The sequence below is a fragment of the Pyrus communis genome, chromosome 2 (assembly GCF_041283825.1).
Source record: "Pyrus communis isolate YQ-2024b chromosome 2, ASM4128382v1, whole genome shotgun sequence".
In the NCBI taxonomy this organism is placed as follows: domain Eukaryota; kingdom Viridiplantae; phylum Streptophyta; class Magnoliopsida; order Rosales; family Rosaceae; genus Pyrus; species Pyrus communis.
Genome location: NC_142566.1, coordinates 23,367,070 through 23,388,345, shown reverse-complemented (window position 1 = coordinate 23,388,345; position 21,276 = coordinate 23,367,070). Strand labels below are relative to the sequence as shown.

The 21,276-nt window shown below is 37.6% G+C and overlaps 2 protein-coding genes, 1 long non-coding RNA gene and 2 pseudogenes across 3 annotated transcripts; 1 reads left to right on the top strand and 4 right to left on the bottom strand.

Annotated features, from left to right (window-relative positions):
- Nucleotides 1–514: 514 nt before the first annotated feature.
- LOC137748773 (putative pectinesterase/pectinesterase inhibitor 45) lies at nt 515–3,695 on the bottom strand. Its single transcript, XM_068488955.2, has 3 exons — nt 2,587–3,695; nt 2,341–2,501; nt 515–1,700 (listed from the first exon to the last, which is right to left on the bottom strand). The coding sequence occupies exons 1-3, from the start codon at nt 3,510–3,512 to the stop codon at nt 1,003–1,005; spliced, it is 1,785 nt and encodes a 594-aa protein (XP_068345056.2). The 5' UTR covers nt 3,513–3,695; the 3' UTR covers nt 515–1,002.
- A 1,228-nt stretch (nt 3,696–4,923) lies between these two features.
- Nucleotides 4,924–8,510, bottom strand: LOC137746519 (putative pectinesterase/pectinesterase inhibitor 12; annotated as a pseudogene).
- Nucleotides 8,511–9,131: 621 nt separating this feature from the next.
- Nucleotides 9,132–10,137, top strand: LOC148698763 (uncharacterized). Its single transcript, XR_015952282.1, has 4 exons — nt 9,132–9,496; nt 9,592–9,669; nt 9,802–9,888; nt 9,989–10,137. It is a non-coding gene; the product is annotated as an uncharacterized LOC148698763 (long non-coding RNA).
- Nucleotides 10,138–14,882: 4,745 nt separating this feature from the next.
- On the bottom strand, nt 14,883–17,023 carry LOC137747744 (pectinesterase/pectinesterase inhibitor PPE8B pseudogene; annotated as a pseudogene).
- Nucleotides 17,024–17,042: 19 nt separating this feature from the next.
- Nucleotides 17,043–20,054, bottom strand: LOC137748932 (putative pectinesterase/pectinesterase inhibitor 12). Its single transcript, XM_068489122.2, has 3 exons — nt 19,091–20,054; nt 17,491–18,184; nt 17,043–17,390 (listed from the first exon to the last, which is right to left on the bottom strand). Exons 1-2 carry the CDS (start codon nt 20,016–20,018, stop codon nt 17,496–17,498), a joined length of 1,617 nt encoding a protein of 538 aa, XP_068345223.2. The 5' UTR covers nt 20,019–20,054; the 3' UTR covers nt 17,043–17,390; nt 17,491–17,495.
- Between the last annotated feature and the right edge of the window lie 1,222 nt (nt 20,055–21,276).

Below are 21,276 nucleotides of genomic sequence, written 5' to 3'. Positions count from 1 at the left end.
GTGGATCTGTTTTGCAGCATCATTGTATGGGGTTTGGGTTTTTTATTTTTTCACAATTGCTTATTGTTTTGTTCATTCAATATTTGAAGCAAATTCCTGGAGCATTTCAGTTCAATATTTGTTTTTTTCATACAAGTTATTGTTGAGGGGAAGGGATGCCAATAAATGGGGACACTTAGAACTAATGTTGGTTAAAGAAACTGAGTGAATTGATCTTTCTGGGTTGTGCTTCTTGGTTGGTTTGGTGGGGGTGAAATTGGTTGGTTTAATACAAACTTAGTGGCTTTGAATGTGAACTTTCATAATTTTTTTTTTTTTTTAATAATTTTGGAGGGAGAAAAAAAAAAAAAAAAAAACCGAAAAAAAACCGAAACCGAACCGAGAAAAACCGAACCGAAAAAAAACCGAACCGAAAAAAACCGAAAAAAAATTGAACCGAACCGAACCGAACCGAAATTTCGGTTCGGTTTCGGTTTTGAGAAAAAACCGAACCGATTAGAACCGAACCCAGCCCTAGAAGTGAAAGAACTTTTGTAATTGGACCAAAATGTCAAAACAACACCAAAAACAAGCAGAGAGTCCGTTTCCAGTACATCATTTCCATCACATTCACATCTACAATTTCAGGATTCCACCCCCACCAGAACACAACTTTCTCCACTTTTTGGAACCATGTTTTGAATAAAAAAACGAAATTTTGGAAACATGTAAACCTAAGCATTCAATTTTGGTACAACCTAGAATTCAATTGAATGAATTTTGCTACACAGTGAACCGTATGTTTTTCCGTACGTAATTCGATTTTTTTTCTTCGTTTAAGGCTAATATATATTAGTGTGTTGCAAATACAGTAGGATGTCAATTTCACTCCCTTGATGATCAATGCTAAAACAAAGAAACTGACATCATTACCATTTCCCTCTAGACACAGATGTTCCACTCTTCTTGATCACATAACTTCAACACCACCATCGTCATCTCCGTGTCACGAACGGACTACGTTTAATTTTCAAATAGGCCGAAGCGAACAGGAACACCCTCAACCTTGAGCCAAGCGTGCCCCTTCAAGAAAGGCCCTACAGTATACTGCGTTGTCTCTTCCTTGTTAATTTTCTTGTATCCATCCCACTTCACTCTGTTGTCAGTTTTTGCGCCCGGTCCCTTATTGTTATACTCTGCGTAATACAGCGTTTTCAGCGCGAAATCTCCTTCCCACGGTGTCCATCCATCCGGGTGAATCAGGTCCTCAATTGTTGACTCCATCACTATGGTTCTCGAAAATTCTTTCCATGGCCTTCCTAGGTAGGTCTTGAATTGGGACTTTACTGGCTCAAGATCTTTGTCGGGCATGATTTGGCAATTTTGCAACACTATTCCTGTGGTTTCCCGTTTGTCAGTCCTTCCCTGGGCTGTGACAGTGTTTTGTTGGTTTTCCAAAGGCTTACGAACGTAGATCAAGCAGTTCTGGAAGATGGCAGCAGCGTCGCCAAAGATGAAATCAACGGTGCCGGAAATGACACAGCTTTTATAGAACTGCCGATGAGTTTGTGCGTACAATGTCTCTTGGTACCCTTCAAACCGGCAGTTCAGAAAAATAGCGCGGTCTGCTTGAACTCTTGCTGCCACTGCCTGACGCTTTTCAGGTCCAGCCGTGTTTCTGAATCCCATCGACTTTGCCATAAAACCTTCCCCTATGGCCGCTGCAATAGAATCAAACCGAAAAAAAAGAGTAACTTTCACACTAGCTTAAATGGTGAGGTAGGCTTTGTACATTCTCCATGTTCTATTGCTATAAGATACATACATTACTTGTTTCCTAATTCGACTGTGAGGGTGTGAGATAAAAGAGTCGCACATTGGTCAAAGGAGAAACCTTACAAGGGCTTATAAAAAGTTGGCTATTCTTTATATTGTCAATTGGTTTTATGGTGGAACCTCAACTTTCTTCATAGTATTAGAGCAAGTTAGCCCACATGTGAAGCGGCCAAACGTGCTCCACGTCACCAATTCGTATTGTCCGTGTGTTAGGCTTAAAAATTCGTCACACATAAGGGGGCGTGTGAGAGTGTGAACTAAAAGAGTCCCACACTGGCGAAGGAAGAAACCTTACAAGAGCTTATAAGAAGTTAGACTACTCCTCATATTGCCAATTGGTTTTATGGTAGAACCTCAACTTTTTTCATCAAGCACATGTATTGTAATACAAAAGGAAAGTGATTTTAGCATGTCCATTTTCTCGCTCTACACACCCATGTTTATTTATGGCACTGGGTTTTCGATTTACGTAAGTCAAAAGAAATGAAGAGGCAAAAATAAACAGGAGTGTGTAGGAGCACGTACCGAAAGGTGCAGTTTGGAATGTCCTAACTCCATCGGCAAAGTTCTTATTTCCAGTTATGATGCTCTTCTGTGAACCATCGCCGTACATTGTAACGTTCGGCATCTTCTTTGTCACAGTCACAATCTCCTCATAGACTCCTTCTTTAACATAGATGACATACCTGAATTTTCATAAGGGTTAAAAAAAACTGATAAATAAAGATAATATGATTATGAAAATCATCGTCTTTTGAACACAACACACACCGTCCTTCGTATTTTTGGGGCATTTTTTCCAAGGCTTCACTAATGGTTTTGTAGTTTCCACTGCCATCTTTTGCCACTGTCACGTTGGGGGTGAGCTTCTTGTCGTTTTTCTTCAACATCCTTCGGTTCTCGCGATTCATCCAGGTAGGGAATCCGCTCTTGTCCTGCGATAGAAGGCGGCGATTTGATCCTGCAGCTGCTCCTGTACCTGGTAGCTGCAACTGGTTAAGGAGTGAAAGCATGGCCAGGGAATTGCTCGTGAATTCCTTAGAGGTCTGCAACATCTTCTCTAAGTCGGACTTCAATTTTCCATCAGGAAACCCGTCGACGCATGTCTGCTGGTAAGATATCACCGCACTCAGCCAGCTGTTCAAGACGCCGATGCGAACTTTCCCTGACTCAGTGTTGTTGCCAACCTGAGAAATAGCGTCCCCCAATTCCTCCATGGCGTCCTCGAACAGCCCTTTGCAATCCTCGAACGCTCCTTTTTCTTCCAGGCTGTTGAAAGTGAGCTCTGCGGTTTTGCTGTAGACACTCTTGGCCTCGTCCGAGGTGGCTGAAATAGCGGTCTTGATGAATTCCATGGGTTTCATTTCGCCATTTGCCTTTTCAATGATGCCCTCGCACTTGTCCTTGTAATCTGTCGCACTGCACATCTCCTTCAAGATCTTCTTACTATTTGAAGGGGCTTTGTTCTTCGATGGTGCATTTTTCTGTTTTGGAGCCGCCGGTGCAGGTTTCCCTACTTTGCCTTGCTTAGCATTTCCTTTCTTGTTATTAAGTTTGTTGACAATGAAATAGGCTCCGACGGCAATCAGAACAAGGAGGAGAATAACAACAACCGCGATGATAATTCTCTTCTTGACCTTACGTGCCTTCTCGGCCTTTCGGCGTTCTGAAATCTGGTCGAAATCCTGAAATGCCATTGCAAGAGGTGGCTATAAGGCAGAGGAGCCTCTGCCTTATTAATTCTGGGCCAAGGCACAGGGGGAGACGCCTATTCAAGCAAAAGACAGGAAAAAGATTGAAACACAATGGCGTTTTGGCTTTAATTGTTTTCACTTTTCGCCTCCTCTTCCTATCTTGTTGTTCTTCAGTTTCAGAATTTCGAATCTCCATTGTTATTTTGGCATTTGACAGAAGAGGTCTGGTCAGGAGAGTTTTCAGGTATTCTATTTTTCAAAAGTTAGTTGGAGAAGACAAGAAAGGGTCATTTCCTTTCCAACCGCATTTCCCCCGCGAATCCTTCCTGAAATTACCAGTATACCCCTTACTCTCAAACTACATATGAGCATATAGTGTTCAAATTTGTCAACGAATTCATGATTGTGTGCATTCTTTTGTGAGGTTATGATTGAAGTCATAACAAATTCATGACTCCAATTAATGGACTAAGCCAGTCAAGCATTAAATATATGGGTTAGGATTCGATGACACGGGCTTTTGATATACGTTTTGACATTTACTTTTGTAGGGTTCACTCCTTAATATAATGTACTTTAACAATTCAATTATTTATATATAGTACATTATTCATAGATCATCCTTACAAACAATTAGACAAATCAATAAGCATTAAGACATTCATTTATAGTGAATAAAATTGATGAATGCGGTTCTAGAAAGAAACATTAAATTAATCCAATGGTCATATGGTTTCAGATTGGGGTTTTTTTTTTTTTGGTAAAACAGATTTGGGTATTTTTGGTAGACATGATCTTTGAGGTAAGACATAAAAGATAGAAAGTTTGATCGTTAAAATACATTATGAAGTTGACCCACAAAAACTATGTAAAAATGTGTGTTAAAAGCGTGTGTCCTAAAATCTTAACCCTATGTATATATTACAATTAGAAAATCACATGAATTTTTTTAAAAAATAGCCTCTCTTTGGTGTCTTCATAGAGTTATAACTAGTAAATATGTATTAGGCCGGTTGGTTAGTGTAGTTTGTCCATTATCTTGCATTTAAGTTCACATTTTTCTCTTTGTAAATTGTAGTAGTATTGTAAAAGAAAAACAGAATTTTGACTGATAAAAAAGGGTTTGATCTTGTGAGGGTTCAAAATGATCAAGGGGCCGTCGAGTTACTATATTTCTAAAACTTTCCAATTTCCATGGAATCATGAGGCAGTAGTCAAAATTGTTAGCGTTTTATTTGGGGTTCATATGGTTTGAATGTTGAAATGCTAAAAGTGTAGAACATCCCATCAGAAAATACCCCCTAACCCCCAAAAAATCAGAAATATTTCACCTCATTCACACAAACTTTCACCTTTAAATACATATTTGAAAATGTACGAAAAATTATTTCAAACAAGACTATTCAAACATAGATCAGATGCCTTCATCGTAAGGAAATAAAGTGGACTGCAGCCATTCATCACCAGCAATAAACTCTTGCACACTGAAATTGGATGCATCATAATAGTCCATAACATGATGTCTTGTCCAGTTCACTCTATTATCCGTCCCAGCGCCAGGAACATAATTCTTGTACTCTCCATAGTACAAAGTGTCCAACCCTAGGTCCCCAGACCAATTAGTCCACCCAGTCGGGTCAATAAAATCGTTAATGTAGGACTTCAGGACAACAGTCGTAGAGTAAATCATCCACGGCCGGCCTAAGTAGCTTTTGACAATGCTGGAATTAGAGTGCAACTCATCACTGGCTACAATGGAGCAGTTCTGCATGGAGATTCCTGTGTTCTGATCTAGTGTGTCCCTGGACTGCTCGGTGATGACTGTGATTTGTCCCGGCATTGGCATTTTGGACACGATGGTGCATGCTTGAAATACAACTGCGGCGTTACCACATATGTAGTCTATGGTTCCGAATATATCACACTCTCCGTAGAATTGTCTGACAGAGTGCACGTATAATGTGTCTTTGGTAGCCATCGATGGCGCATTTGTAAATTGCAGCCAGGCCTGCATTAATTCTCAGAGTAACTGCTTGGTGCTTTTCTGGCCCTGCCGTGTTCTTAATTGTTATGTCTCTTGCTAGAAAGCCCTCTCCGGACACAGCTGAAAAAATTGAGTGTTCGGTTAAAACAAACAGGGAATGAAAGGGGTACCAAATGTAAACTTGATTTTTCAAAATCTGCACTAATAATTGAAGACAGTTGAGGTTCTACCATAAGATCAATTGGCAATATGGAGAGTAGCCAACTTATAAGCCCATGCAAAGTCTCCAACTCCTCCCATTAATGTGGGATACATTCTCAAGAATCTTAACACGCCCCCTCTTATGTGTGGAGAATTTTCAATCCTAAAACTTAGACAACACAACGAGGGGGCGTGGAGCACGTGTGGCGTAAGACAATCTGCTCTGATACTATGATAAAATTCAAAGAAGCTCGAAGAAGTAAACTTGAGAGAGAGAAACTGATTTTTATATTTCTTCACTACTAAGAAGTAATACTATAGAGCAGAGTATTTATACTCAGGGACATGTACATCTAGTTGCACTTAGGGATGACAACGGTTCGGTTTGGGGACGGAAATGCCATATCCATCCCCATAACCATGAAAATTAACCATATCCATAACCGCAAATTAACCATTGGGGATTATCCATAACTATATCCACCGGGTAACGGATTTTCAATCGTTTATCGGTTATATTCATCTTCGTCAAAAAACAAAAAAAAATTATATTCATCTAATTGACGCATTATAAATTTGAGTAGATACTAATTCCGTCATTAAATAGCAACATCCAATTACAAAAAACATAACAATATATTTGAAGTTGTTTATGATAACATGCACCAATTTCTTGATAGTGAGACTCTTGAAGAGAGATGAATTTGATAAAGTTGTAACATTTGATAATTGATATATAAAATGATTCAATGAATTAATTTGGTTGAGTATAACAATAAGAGTATTGAATTGATGAGGTTGTTGGTATGCCCCATGCATGATGTTTGGTGCATAATAAAGATAGTATAGGGTTTGATGCATGCATAATGAATTAATATAGGGAGGGTTCGGTAAATTGAATAAAATTATATTATATATCAAATATATATATATATATATATAATATTCGGGTCGGATTCGGGGACGGATATGGATTAGGGACCCCTATAACCATATCCAAAACCATAACCAAATAAAGTTCACAGTTTTTCCCCATATCCATACTATACCCGAATTTTCATATCCAATTCCAATCTATTCGGACGGTTATCCACGGTTACTGGGTTTAACTGCTAGAATTGTCATCCCTAGTTGCACTAATCTCATTAGCTAGAAACACATGGCACTAATGACAACTATACACAAGTTAATAAAACAGTACAACATTCCTAGCACCACACTCTCCATTCTATCAATTATCCCCTATGGTTAAGCATGTTATCGATCTCAGTCTAAATTAGATTTTTATCATAATCTTGTTTAACTTTTGTCATGTGTAGCAGGGGTGAAAAAGTAATTTAAAAACATTGAAGCTTGTTCAATCTTTAAATCAGGCTTAAAATGACTTTAACATGAAAATTAATCACACGCGAACAAAATTAATTACCTACGGTTGCAGATCTGAATGGAGTCCATCCATCATAATAACCGCGTTTACCAGTGATGAAAGTGATGTCACTTCCATCTCCAAAAAGAACAAGGTTGGTCTTGTAGCTCGGAATCTCCACATTTTCTTCATAAATCCCTTCTTTGACATATATAATCGTCCTATCATAACTATTATTTGGAGAAAAAACAATAGCATCACTAAATGTGGTGAAGTTCCCCGATCCATCCGCAGCAACCGTTAGGACTTCACCAGGGTCATATTCATTGCCGGAGCTCTCCAATATCCGGCAGTCTCTCCTCGATAACCACCTTGGAAAGCCAGGGTGGAGCGAAGTACAAGGCTCCCCTAGGCTATAACATAGGAAGAGTTTGGTTCTTCAAGCTTAAAAATATTAATTTTTAGGTTAGTTTATGATTTTTAATTGTCATATTTCACATAAGAAATGAATTTTTTTATTAGTAAGCCTATTTTTAAGAATAATAAGAGGTAATAGATGTTAAATAAAATCATCACTTTAACCAATATTATATTTAATAATAATAAATTAAAACTTCCATATCACAAATGGTTCCTTATTTTATTCACTTGAAAGCTTTGAAGGCTAGAAACATAGAAAACATAGCATAAAATTCTTGCTTCAAATTACTACATTCAAGTTTTTACTATTATATAACTTTATGTAGGCAACATAGGATTAAAAACTTGATTTCGTAGTAATAATTTTAGCTTAACCCACCCACCGAATAATTTCTGACTACGCCATGGTTGGAAAGCTCATGAGACGGCGGTTTGTGCGCCCTTTATTCGCCCCTTGCTTTGTGATAACTGAGAGAGAATTGCTTACATATTTGTATGTACTAGTCAAGGAGTTGACTAGGGTTGACTTCATAGGGCCAGAAGCAGAAGCCAATCCTTCCATGCAAGTGTTCTTGTTTGTGAGAGCAGCGCTGAGGTAAGCCCTAGCATCGTTGAGTTTCTTGGCGTTTTGTGCCTGGACTCGAGACACGGATCTTTGTAAGGAAGAGAGAGTGATTTGGTGGAGCTCCTTGCAGTCCTGGATAGCTCCCTTTTGCTTCTCGACGATCTTCGAGTACTGTTCAGCCTTGTAGAAGAGATCGGTGAGCTTTCCAGCTTCGGAGATGGCAACGTTGAGGGATTGGAGGAGGTAGGAGAGGATGTTGGCAGTGATGTTTATGGAGACTCTGAGTTTTAGTGAGTCGAAGCAGATGTCCGGGTAGGGTGTGGACTTGCAGAATGATCTTATGGACGACAAATGGGGATTAAAAGTAGTCTTGTTCGACGACGAAGACGAAGAAGAAGAGGAAGAAATGTGGAGAAGTAAGATTATGCAGAGGAGCTCCAGCAGTTTCGCAGTGGAGGAAGCCATGAAAGGACTCAGGGGAGGAGTTGGGAGAAAAGAAAATTGATATAAACATGCAAGAGTCAGAGCATATAAGAGCGTAAAAGTGCACAACTTATTGGCGTCTATAAAATTCAAAATTTGCTAATTGCTTTAAATCTGTTAATTTCTTGTGCAAATTTGATTTGGATTTGTCAGACTAATCAATTAATTTTTATTTTTTTCATCTCTTCAATTTTTTTTTCAACTTAATATTCTCTGATTGTTGAATGTTAACGCACAATGAAGAATTGTAATAAAATTTATTGCACATGTGGCATAATCTTATTGGGTGTTGGTCCCATATATGTTTTAAGAAGTGATCTATAAGTTTTAGGGAGAAAAAAGAGTCTACAAGTTAAAGTGAAAAGAAATTTGAGTTTCAAGGATTAAAGTGGTGACTTTTGAGTTATAGGGATAAAGTGAGATCAAAATGGAGTTCCATAAGGCGTAACTAAAAATATATAAGACTATAAATAATGTATTTTGAGCTTACAAACTTAATAATAGAAACAATTCAATTTTTAATCACTATTTGAAGATCACTTCTATTGTCACAACCCGTCCCGGAATTTTTAATTCCGAGGATGTGAAATTACGAAAATGCCCTTAAACGGGACTAAGGGGCGTAAAGTTGGCATTGGTTTTTACCTGAAGTTCCTAAACTAATGTTAATTGGAATATTCATTAGTTTTAGGGACTTAAATTTAAGACTTAGAACTAGGTTTATATGTTATAACTTGATGATTTGGGGATTGGGTAGGATCCCACATCCCTCAAATCTCTCCCCCATTTCTGCATCTTGTCTCTCTCTCTCCTCCCTCACAAACCTCTCATTCTCTCTGTCAGTTCTCTCTCTCTCCTTCGAACTCACACGGACCACCCACAAACCACCCTAAAACTATACCAACGAAGGATCTAAGACCACCATCGTACTCCTGAAGACCACACGAACACGATGGTACCAATTTCAGGTGAGTTTCACTTCGGAAAACATGGATTTCAATTTCACTGTGCGTGTGCACTGTTCATGCACACGTAAAACTTGATGTTTTTTGGGATTTTGAAGCTTGTAGGAAGCTTGGTGAGGTCCTAAGGAAGCTCGGAGTGCTTCGTTTGAAGGATTTGGACGTCGGGATCACGAACTGTAAGTTCGGCCGAATTTTCGTATTTTTGGAAAAGTTTGATTCCGTTGTTTTTAGGCCCTAAAACTAGTCCAACGTGGTAGATTATGATTAGGGCTTCATTTTTGTATAAATTACGTGAAAAATGGACGTAGGAACACGGAGAACGACAAGTTCAAAGTTTGGCCGGAGCTTTCGAGGCTTTTTCCGGCGAATCAACGGCGAGTTAGGGGTCGAGGCAGGTATGGATGTGTTCGTCTCGTCAATACCTTCATTTTGATATATAGTACGTCGAAAATGGTTAAGAAATGAAGAAGTTATGACACTTTGAAGTTTACCCAGAAATTCCGGCAAAACACCCACCTCCGGCGAAACCAGTCCGGCGACGCGAGGAAGAAGACGCGCGCATGGGCAGCGCGTGAACAGGGCGCGTGGGGGCGCGTGAGAGCTCCAAATTGAGTTCTGAAAATTGTCACGTGTTCGTGACGTCGTGTAGATTACCGTGGTATATTAACACACCCAATTTGAGCAACGTATGAAAAAGTTATTGACGAATGTTTAGTGTATGTGCGTTTAAATGATGATTTTATAATTATTCTTTTATAGGTGAAATTTGTACGGACGACGAATGTAACCAAACTAGGCGTGAGGGTTACGAGCCGGCTACTTATCAGTGAGTGGGCAGTTATTTTTCAGTATATATATATATATGTATGCTTGACGTATTTCCCAGAAAACGTATTTTAAAAGAAATACGAATTAAATATCCTGTCGTATATGCATCATATTTTAATATGTGCATTACCATAATTATGCATACTGTTGCATGGTGCTGAGGAGGCCCAGGTAAGCTACATTTGAGATACATTTGATATACGTACGAAATACATTTGATATACGTATGAAATACGTTTGGAATACGATTGAAATACTATCATCACATGTATTAGTAGTGGCATACATTTATATATGCTTGTTTGGTGCGGTGGACGCACAGGTAAGTGCCAGGTAAGTGGTATTCGTGTTTATATTCAGAAGTAACTTGTGATGCTTAGAGAGCTCATAATCTGCACCCCCGGTGTTAGTGCTCCCGCCCAGAGTTAGGGGCATAGCCTTCACGTGTATGTTCACCTCCCGCACCGCATGCTCGCCTTGGATCCAAGTTAGGTGCACAGCCTGTCGTACAGACCACATTAGGTGGTTCCGACTTGTAGGTGACCCGCGATTTATCGCCCAGCTTCACGTGATCGTAGCACTAGAGCATATATATATATATTACACCAAGCCTGTCGTACAGACCACGTTAGGTGGTTCCGACTCGTGTGCAGATTCAGTTATTGAGTTGAGATTGGAGCTCTATATGCAGCCGTACAGGTCACGTTAGGTGACTCCCGGCTGCCAGATTATATGTTATTGATGTGAGTTATGCTTGAGTACTTACATTTATTATAAGATTCTGATGTGGCATATTCTCGAGCATGAATGGCATATTTTGGAGCATGATTGGCATATCTATACATACGTATATATGTTTATTTTCTGGGAAACTATACTTGTTTTACGGCGAGGGGTTAGTATATATAAAGAGAAAAGAAGGTTCTGAATAAGTTTGTTTTGCTGACCCACTCAACTTTGTTTTGCGCCCCTCCAGGTTCAAGAATTGCAAAGGTGTGGTGACTACGAGGAAATTCAACGGTGTTCTGACAGAATGGACCAAATAAGGACTCACCTTCGGGTGGTTCATCTTAGAAGTTGTATATTTTAAAGCTTCCGAACTGTGCAAATGGTTACGTCACTCTCACGTGACGGCCAGCATGCCCTCCTTCGGGACGGGGTGTGTCATCTATAAATTCATTTAAATTGAAAATAGTTTAATCATTCAAATGTATCAAAAAAAATGAATTGTTCATCATGAATTTGTTACTTGATATCTATATCGTTGATTTTGTTTTACACATGTCAACTACTAAATGATCTCTAATTCAAAAATTTTATAGGAGTACGTAGTCTTTAAGGAAGACAAAGAAATTAAACAGTTTCAATTATAAAAGTTTATACAATGAAAATACAGTATTTGCATGGAGGAATGAGCTCATCCCTTAAAGGAGGGGATATTTGTGACATCCCACATTGTCCAGGGGAGTGATCCTTAAATGTATATTCCTATTCCTACCTAGCACGAGGCCTTTTGGGAGCTCACTGGCTTCGGGTTTCGTAGGAACTCCGAAGTTAAGCGAGAGGGGGGCTAGAGCAATCCCATGATGGGTGACCCACTGGGAAATTGCTCGTGAGTTCCCAAAAACAAAACCGTGAGGGAATGGTAAGCCCAAAACGGACAATATCGTGCTACGGTGGTGGAGCGGGTCCCGGAAGTGGTCCCGCCCGGACGGGGATGTGACAATTTGGTATCAGAGCCTAACCCTGGTCGTGGTGTGCCGACGAGGACGTCGGACCCCTAAGGGGGGTGGATTGTGACATCCCACACAGCCCAGGGGAGTGATCCTTAAATGTATATTCTCATTCCTACCTAGCACGAGGCCTTTTGGGAGCTCACTGGCTTCGGGTTCCATGGGAACTCCGAAGTTAAGCGAGAAGGAGGCTAGAGCAATCCCATGATGGGTGACCCACTGGGAAGTTGCTCGTGAGTTTCCAAAAATAAAACCGTGAGGGAATGGTAAACCCAAAGCGGACAATATCGTGCTACGGTGGTGGAGTGGGTCCGGGAAGTGATCCGCCTCGGGCCGGGATGTGACAATATTGGAGTATAATGACAATGCTAATAGAATAATACATGCATTCCCCCCTTGGGTGGGGTGAGCTTCTTCCCCCACTTGTAAATAATGTATTTTACTATAGAAATTTTATACTAGGAAATGCTCAATTTCTTAATCATTATTTGAAGATCATCCCGACAATAAAATCATTCAAATTAGAAATTGTTTAGTAATCCAAATATATCAGACATATTAACAGTGTAGGTACCAAATAGGCAAATACCATATTAATGATGAATCATTCATTTATTCGAAACATTTGGATGACTAAATAATCTTCAATTTGAATAATTTTTTTATAAGGATGATCTTCAAGTTAAGATTAAAAAATTCGAACGGTTTCAACCATAAATTTTTACGGTGATGATACGTTATTTGTAAATGTGGAAATGAGTTTATCCCCTCAAAAGAAGAATACAAGTATCATCCATGCTAATATATACAGGTACCATATTGTATTTCCGACCTCCATGCGGGGAAATCTTAATTCTCGGCTCTTTAACTTTTTTTTTTGCGCTTAATTCATTTCTTTCACAGGAAATATACTTTATGTTAGGTTTACTATATTATTGAAAGAGCAATAATTGACTACACAAAGATGAGTAAAAGATCTAACTCAAAATTTTTTGTGTTTGATTCACAGAACTTTGTACTTATAACCGGATCATTCATAATATAAATAACTTTATAAAGATCATCTCTGCTTAAAATGAATTAAAACTGAGGTCATTAAGTCGATCAACTGTATCAAATGGATAGACGGTTCATAATACTTTTACCATTTCCGTCCATATGTTCTTATATAATTCGATGACTAAACGACTTTAATTTTAATTGAATTTTTGCATACATGATCTTTATAGAGTGATTTATACTATAAACAGTTTTTATCATAAACACGAATACCTATAAATTAGAAACAAGAATTTTGAGTAGGAACTTCTACTCATCATTTAAATAACCAAGTATTATTCTTATTGAAAAGTTCCAAAATAGAACAGGGAAAGTGGACTGTATTCTGAAAATCTTAACAATATTTTCTCTACGTATACTTATTGATTTTTTTTAATTAGCTTTACTACGTACCTTTGTTTTTGTTGGAGTTTCACGTTATGTGGTTTCAGAAAGGGTCGGGATAAGGAAGGTCCTCACTCTTCATGTTGTGTGGTTTCTGTTGGAAGAGCATGTTTGAACAAATATGGACATGGGCCACGGGATACCTTGGCCTAGTGGGTGGAATATGGAGTCAGTCGGTCATCTTTTGGGAGTCTGTGAGTAGACTGCTGTTTAAGCTTTCACTGAAAATTAGAGGAAAATGCTATTTTACGTATCTGTTTTTATTTCTTATACATTTTGTTAATTTTTTATCGTTGATTTTTTTCAATTTAATTAATTCGACAATTAAAACTTAAAAGAAATGTATGAGAAGTAAAAATAAATGTGTGAATAATACTATTCAAATTTGATCGATGACAGCTCTAGCAACATTCTTGACTTAATTACAAATTTTAGAAAAAGTTTTAGGGGCCCATTACATGTTTAAATATATAAACTTCAGTCCAAGTCTCTTTTTATTATTAATATTGCCAACATAATTTGTCATTCATTGATAGTGATATTGACGCATCATCGAAAATATATCGACGTTACTCTTTTTATATAAAATAAAACTTCCGTGAATGAAGATTTTCTCCCAACCAAAACACACTCAATATACACACCTTATTGTAATTTTTGCACTTGACCTTTGTGTGCATTATTTATCTGTCCTATTATCTTCCAATATCTCACATGCACAGATTCTTCCTGTATCAACGTTTTTAGCCTTTCTTTGTCTGCATAGACCTCTGTCTTGTAAATTATTTATCCCACTTGCCTGACTTATGAGCATTGCCAATAATTACAATTGCTAATTAATTGGTACAAAAAAAATTAAAAATGAAGGGAGAATTTTCAAGCTATTCCATTCAATTAAGAAACTAGGGTTCCGGTGTTTCAAGTCGATCACAAGCTATTATGTAAACATTTAAAATATATAATAATGTGCAATAAAATTAGATTACCATTGATGTGGTATTTGAAGTGTAGGTAAGTCTCCCCATAACAAACTTTATACCCATGACTTTTTTTCTTGTTCTGTTTTTCCATTCCTTGTTTTGTACAATGCCCAAGCTGGTTCCTAAAACCTATTTCAGTATTTTAATTGTATGCTAGAAAACTGAATTCGTAGGTTCGAACCTATTTGGATCATTCCGAGTTCTAACTTAAATGAAAGAATTCAAGAAGAAAGAGTTCACTTTGATTGTTAAGAGTAGATAACCGGTTCATTTATGGTGCTTAAATTACTTTTTACTGCTCTAAATTTTGTTAACAAAAACAAAATTGATTGAAGAAGATATAATTAGATACAAGATTGAAATTACACATCAACTGCTTGAATCCTCAAGCCCCAAATCCTGCAGTTATTTGACATCAGTAGTGCGCAACCACAGGTTGCCTTCAATAAATTGAGCCACAGTATAGTTTTGGCCTGAGTGGACTCATTAAATACTCGGCAGCCCGGGCACGTACTCCTCCATAAGACAATGTGCTCAAAGCAAAATCCGCATTCCACTAAAGCCACCCCTCAGGCATCATGGCATTTCTCAAGAAAGACTGCATTATTACAATTCTTGAATACAGGCTATATAGCTTCCAAGTCCTACCAAGGTAAGTAAAAGTTGAGTTAACAAAGGGTAACATGTCTGCATCTGCAGTAATGTTGCAGAAATGGATTGAGATTCCGGTCGGCTCATTCGGGTCCTTCCGGCCTTGGGCTGTGACGCTGTTCTTCTGATTCCGTCGGCCTTTTTTGGCTAGGATCTGGCAGTTTTGGAACAAAACACTTGCATCACCAAAAATGAAGTCAACTGTACTACTTATTTTGCAATCTCTGTAGAACTGGCGCATCGTGTGTGCGTAGAGTGTGTCTTGGTACCCTCTTATTTGGCATCTGTTGAACACTGATAGTTCGGAATCCGATCTTGGGGCTACTACCTGGTGCTTCTGTGGCCCTGCCGTGTTTTCGAATGTTATGTCTCTGGCTATGAAACCCTGACACTCACAGCTGAATACATAGTTCAATGAAAACAGGATCAGTTTTCGTAATATAAAATATGAATGATGGAATACGATTTCCTAGTAGTGTAGAGAATATAACAAAAAGATTACATCACGACAATGGTCCTAAACTTATACTCATGTTTCACTTTAGTCATTCAATTCAGTTTTTAAATTCTACGTCAAATATTTGAGGTAAGACATAAAAAATAGACAATTGAATCACTGAAATACATTATGAAGCGAATCCTTAAAAAATGTATGTGAAAATGTGTGTTCAAAACGTGTGTACTGAAATCTTAACCCTATATATGTGTTTGGCTATTTTCAACATTCTTCAACTAATTAAAGAACAAATAACATCTTGACTTGATTAGAAGCCCTTATGATGTTTTCTTGCAACACCGACTGTTATAATTTAGTGTTAATCGACATATCAACTATTAGGGGTGGGTTCGGTACGGTTACCATACTAAACTTTTGGTTTGACAAAATCTATTACCATTGCAGTACTAAACTTTCAATATACCGAAGTTTGGTTGGCATGGTATGTTAATGGTAATTGCCACTTTGCTTTTGGACAAAATCTGTTTTTGTTTTTTTAACCCAATTCAAGGACAAAACTTTTTTTTTTTTTTTTTGTACCTTTATCTCATCTATTGTAGCCTAAATTCATCTATTATTCATCATTCACAATTCACACACACACAATAATTCAAATGATGCATCAAGATTAATGATGAAAATTAAGTTTACAATTCAAATAGAAGTTACGAACCAAAACAAATAGAAGTTAACAATCCCAATAGAAGTTAAAGTTTCAAACCAAATGAAAATTGGAACTAAACTTCAAAAAGTAAAATTCATTGATCAATTCTTCAAGCTTGAGATGTCGAAGCTTTTGGAGGAGACATTGAACTTGTGTCAAGCCTACATTACAAACAAAGAAAACATATTAGTAGCAAGAAGAATTAAAGTTGAAAACCATTTAATAACAAATTTACTAAAAAAATTAAAGTATATCTTACTTGTTTCCACTTCTTCCATTTCCTTGTAAAATCAAAGCGTATATTCCATTGGTTTCTGGTAGAAGTTTACTTCATCCGCCCTAAGCTAATCACTAGTACACACTAGTGCGTCTAACATTTTAGGAGTCAAGGATGCCCTAAAAGGGTCCACAACCCTTCTCCCTAGGCCAAATGCATTTTCACTAGCAACAGTAGAAGTGAGGATTGCAAAGATATCCTTGGCTATTTGTGAAAGAATTGGGAACTCTTTTGTGTTTGATTTCCACCAACTCAAGAGATCAAAGTCACCAACAACACTGCTAATATAAGTAGGGTTTTATTTTCGAATTATTGAAATATTATAAATATGTGTCATATAATTATATATTATATAACATATAAAATATATTTTAGGTACGGTACGGTAATACCATGGTCAGGGCATCCATTACCAATACCGTACCATGAAATTTCGGGACGGTACAATACTGTACCATTACCGATTGGCACAAAAAATTTAACACAAAATCGGTATGGCACGGTTAGCAATTCAGTTGGCACCGCAATTTGACAAAAAATTCTACCCTTATCAATTATCATGTCACGAGGTAAGCTAACATGATCATTACTCTCAATTACGAATACAATTGAATGAGGACATGGACAGTACATTTGTCTACGACATTTTAATTACATTAATTGAGTGAAAATCACATGAAATTTTGTAAAATAGCCTCTCTTTTGTTGTCTTCACTCTTCATAGAGTTCACGAGGCAGTGGCCAAAATTGTTAGCGTTTTATTTGGGGTTCATGGTTTGAACTCTGAACTGCCCAAAGTGTTGAACCTCCTATCAGAAAATATCCCTTGTACCCAAAAAATAAAAATAAAAAAAAAGTCAGAAACCTTTGATATACATATTTTGAAAATGTATGAAAAAACTATGTCAAACAAGAGTATTCTTACAGAGATCAGATGCCATCATCATAAGGAAATGAAGTGGACTGCAGCCATTCATCACCAGCAATAAACTCTTGCACAGTGAAATTGGATGCATCATAGTAGTCCATAACATGATACCCTCTCCAGTTCACTCTATTATCCGTCCCAGCGCCAGGACCATAATTCTCATACTCTCCATAGTACAAAGTGTCCAACCCTTGGTCCCCGGCCCAATTAGTCCACCCAGTCGGGTCAATGAAGTCGTCAATGTAGGACTTCAGGACAACAGTCGTAGAGTAATTCCTCCACGGCCGGCCTAAGTAGCTTTTGACAATGCTGGAATTGGAGTACAACTCATCACTGGCTACAATGGAGCAGTTCTGCATGGAGATTCCTGTGTTCTGATCTAGTGTGTCCCTGGACTGCGCCGTGATGACTGTGAATTGTCCCGGCATTGGCATCTTGGACACGATGTTGCATGCTTGAAATACAACTGCGGCGTTACCACATATGTAGTCTATGGTTCCGAATATATTGCACTCTCTGTAGAATTGTCTGAAAGAGTGCACGTATAACGTGTCTTGGTAGCCATCGAGAGTGCATTTGTAAATTGCAACCAAGTCTGCATTCATTCTCAGAGCAACTGCTTGGAGCTTTTCTGGCCCTGCCGTGTTCTGAATTGTTATGTCTCTTGCTAGAAAGCCCTCTCCGGACACGGCTGAAAAAATTGATTATGTTGGTTAAAACGAACTGGGAATGAAAGGGCTAGCAAATGTAAACATGATTTTTCAAAAACTGCACTAATCATCCCCTATGGTTAAGCATGTTATGTGTGTGTCATGTGACAGAGTGAAAAGATCATTTTAAGACATTGAAGTTTATTTAATCCTTCAATAAAACTTGAAATAATCTTTTCACCCTCTCACATGAGAGGCGTACGTAAGCGAATTGGACGAAATGCAGATAGGAAGTTTGATTGGACTAACTAATAACAAGTTTAACCTCAATAGTATCTTTAAGAATTTTCTTATATTGTACTAGTCATCATTATGGTCGGGTCGGAAATGTCAGTATATCCAAATCAAACTTTTCGACCTAATTTTGACCCATTTTGCTCATATGACGGGTGAAAAAGCCATTGAAAAATTAGTCAGGCGTAAAATGACTTTTACATGAAAACTAATCACACATGATCAGGGGGTGTATTCAATTGGAATTTAAGAGATTTTAATAGATTTATAAATTCATAAATTTTTATGAAGTTTAATTGATTTGTAAAGATTCTATGTAAAATTTTAATTTAATTCCTTTGAAATCTTATGAGGAGAGATGAGATTTGTGGATGCTTAAAATACACTACAAAATCTCTCCAATTCCCTCTAATATTTTTCCAAATTCTTCAAATTGTAATTCTAATTGAATACACCTGAATGTTATAAACTTCTTTAAAATTCTAATTGAATACAATCATATTTCTAAGGATTTTATTAAATATCTTAAAATCCTAATTCAATACACATTGAATTTCAAAGAATTACTTAAAATCCTGATTGAATACCCCAAAATTCATTAAAAGAATTAAAATCCTTCAAAATCCCAAATTGAATACACCCCCCTTAATTACCTACGGTTGCAGATCTGAATGTAGTCCCTCCATCACCACGACTGCGGTTACCAGTGATGAAAGTGATGTCACTTCCATCTCCAAGAAGAACAATGTTGGTCTTGTAGCTCGGAATCTCCACATTTTCTTCATAAACCCCTTCTTTGACATATATAATCGTCCTATCATAACTATTATTTGGACAAAAAATAATAGCATCACTAATTGTGGTGAAGTTCCCCGATCCATCTGCGGCAACCGTTAGGACTTCACTGGGGTCATATTCATTGCCGGAGCTCTCCAATATCCGGCGGTCTCTCCTCGATAACCACCTCGGAACGCTCATAAGACGGCGGTTTGTGCGCCCTTTATTAGCCCCTTGCTTTGAGATAACTGAGAGAGAATTGCTTACATATTTGTATGTACTAGTCAAGGAGTTGACTAGGGTTGACTTCATAGGGCCAGAAGCAGAATCCAATCCTTCCATGCAAGTGTTCTTGTTTGTGAGAGCAGCGCTTAGGTAAGCCCTAGCATCGTTAAGTTTCTTGGCATTTTGTGCCTGGACTCGAGACACGGATCTTTGTAAGGAAGAGAGAGTGATTTGGTGGAGCTCTTGGCAGTCCTGGACAGCTCCCTTTTGCTTCTCGACGATGTTCGAGTACTGTCCGGCCTTGTAGAAAAGATCGGTGAGCTTTGCGGCTTCGGAGATGGCGACGTTGAGGGATTGGAGGAGGTAGGAGAGGATGTTGGGAGTGATGTTTATGGAGACTGAGAGTTTTAGTGAGTCGAAGCAGATGTCTGGGTAGGGTGTGGACTTGCAGAATGATCTTATGGACGACAAATGGGGATTAAAAGTAGTCCTGTTCGAAGACGAAGAAGAAGAGGAAGAAATGTGGAGAAATAAGATTATGCAGAGGAGCTGCGGCAGTTTTGCAGTGGAGGAAGCCATGAGACGTCAGAGGAGGAGTTGCGAGAAAATAAAACTGATATAATAACATGTAAGGGTCCGAGTATAAGAGCATAAAAGTGCACAACTTGTGGGGTAGGGACATAAATGGATATTTGCTTAGCTTAATAAATTAAAATACGGATAAGGTCTTATTTTGCCAAAAAATAAAAAATAAAAAATAAAAAATAACTTTCATCCAGTGAGAGATACACATATCCCTCTATTTACATATAATGTATCTTTAAATTACGAACTCAATGATCGGAACAGTCCAATTTCTTAACCATCATTTGAAGATTATTTCTCTAAAAAATCATTTGAATCAGAAATAGTTTCATTCAAACATATTAAATAAATGAACGGTTTATCATGAATATGTTACTTGGTATCTACACCATTAATTTGTTCTATACATTTCAACTACTAAATAATCTCCGATTCTAATTATTTTTTGTAAGAGTAATCTTTAGTGAAGATTAAGAAATTAAGTGAGTTCGATTATGAAATTTATATAGTGAATCTACATATTTGCATGGGAGAAATGAGCTCATTAGTTCAAGGATACAAGTATTATCAATAATAATAATTAGAGTTTAATGACAATGCTAATAAAATAATACTTGCATTCCCCTTTGAGTAGATGGAGCTCATTCCCTCACTTGCAAATAACGTATCTTCACGTAAAAAATTTATACTCAAAACCGGTCAATTTCTTAATCCTTATTTGAAGATTATCCCTTAAAAAAACATTCGAATCGGAGATCATTTAATAATCCAAATGTATCAAATAAATCGACGTGTAGGTACCAAATACCATACTAATGATGAACCGTCCATTTACTTGAGACATTTGAAAGACTAAACAATATATGATTCGAATGATTTTGATACCACTAAAATTGTCACACCCTGATCTCGAGATACCTCCAGGATTGACATGTGACGTCATAACATACCTCTCTAATTGTCATGCCTTGCTTTCGAGACATGACCAAAATCAAACCAACGTTCCATTAGCGTCGTAACTTTTCCTTTATATTATGACTGCATCTAACCCTTGTGTTTGGTTGATCTTCAAATTAAGATTAAAAATTTTGAACGATTTTGATTATAAATTTCTTATGCTGAATATACGTTATTTCAAATGGGGAAATGAGTTTGTCCCTTCAAAAGGAAAATACAAGTATTGTTCATGTTAATATATACAAGTACTATGTGACATCCCACATCGCCTAGGGGAGTAATCCTTAAATTTATA

Coding starts and splice junctions, on each gene's coding strand:
- LOC137748773 (XM_068488955.2), bottom strand. CDS start 3,512: ATGGCATTTCAGGATTTCGACCAGATTTCAGAACGCCGAAAGGCCGAG. Junction 2,502..2,586: donor CCCCAAAAATACGAAGGACG/GTGTGTGTTGTG, acceptor ATGAAAATTCAG/GTATGTCATCTATGTTAAAG. Junction 1,701..2,340: donor ATTCCAAACTGCACCTTTCG/GTACGTGCTCCT, acceptor ATTCTATTGCAG/CGGCCATAGGGGAAGGTTTT.
- LOC137748932 (XM_068489122.2), bottom strand. CDS start 20,018: ATGGCTTCCTCCACTGCAAAACTGCCGCAGCTCCTCTGCATAATCTTA. Junction 18,185..19,090: donor ATTCAGATCTGCAACCGTAG/GTAATTAAGGGG, acceptor CAATTTTTTCAG/CCGTGTCCGGAGAGGGCTTT.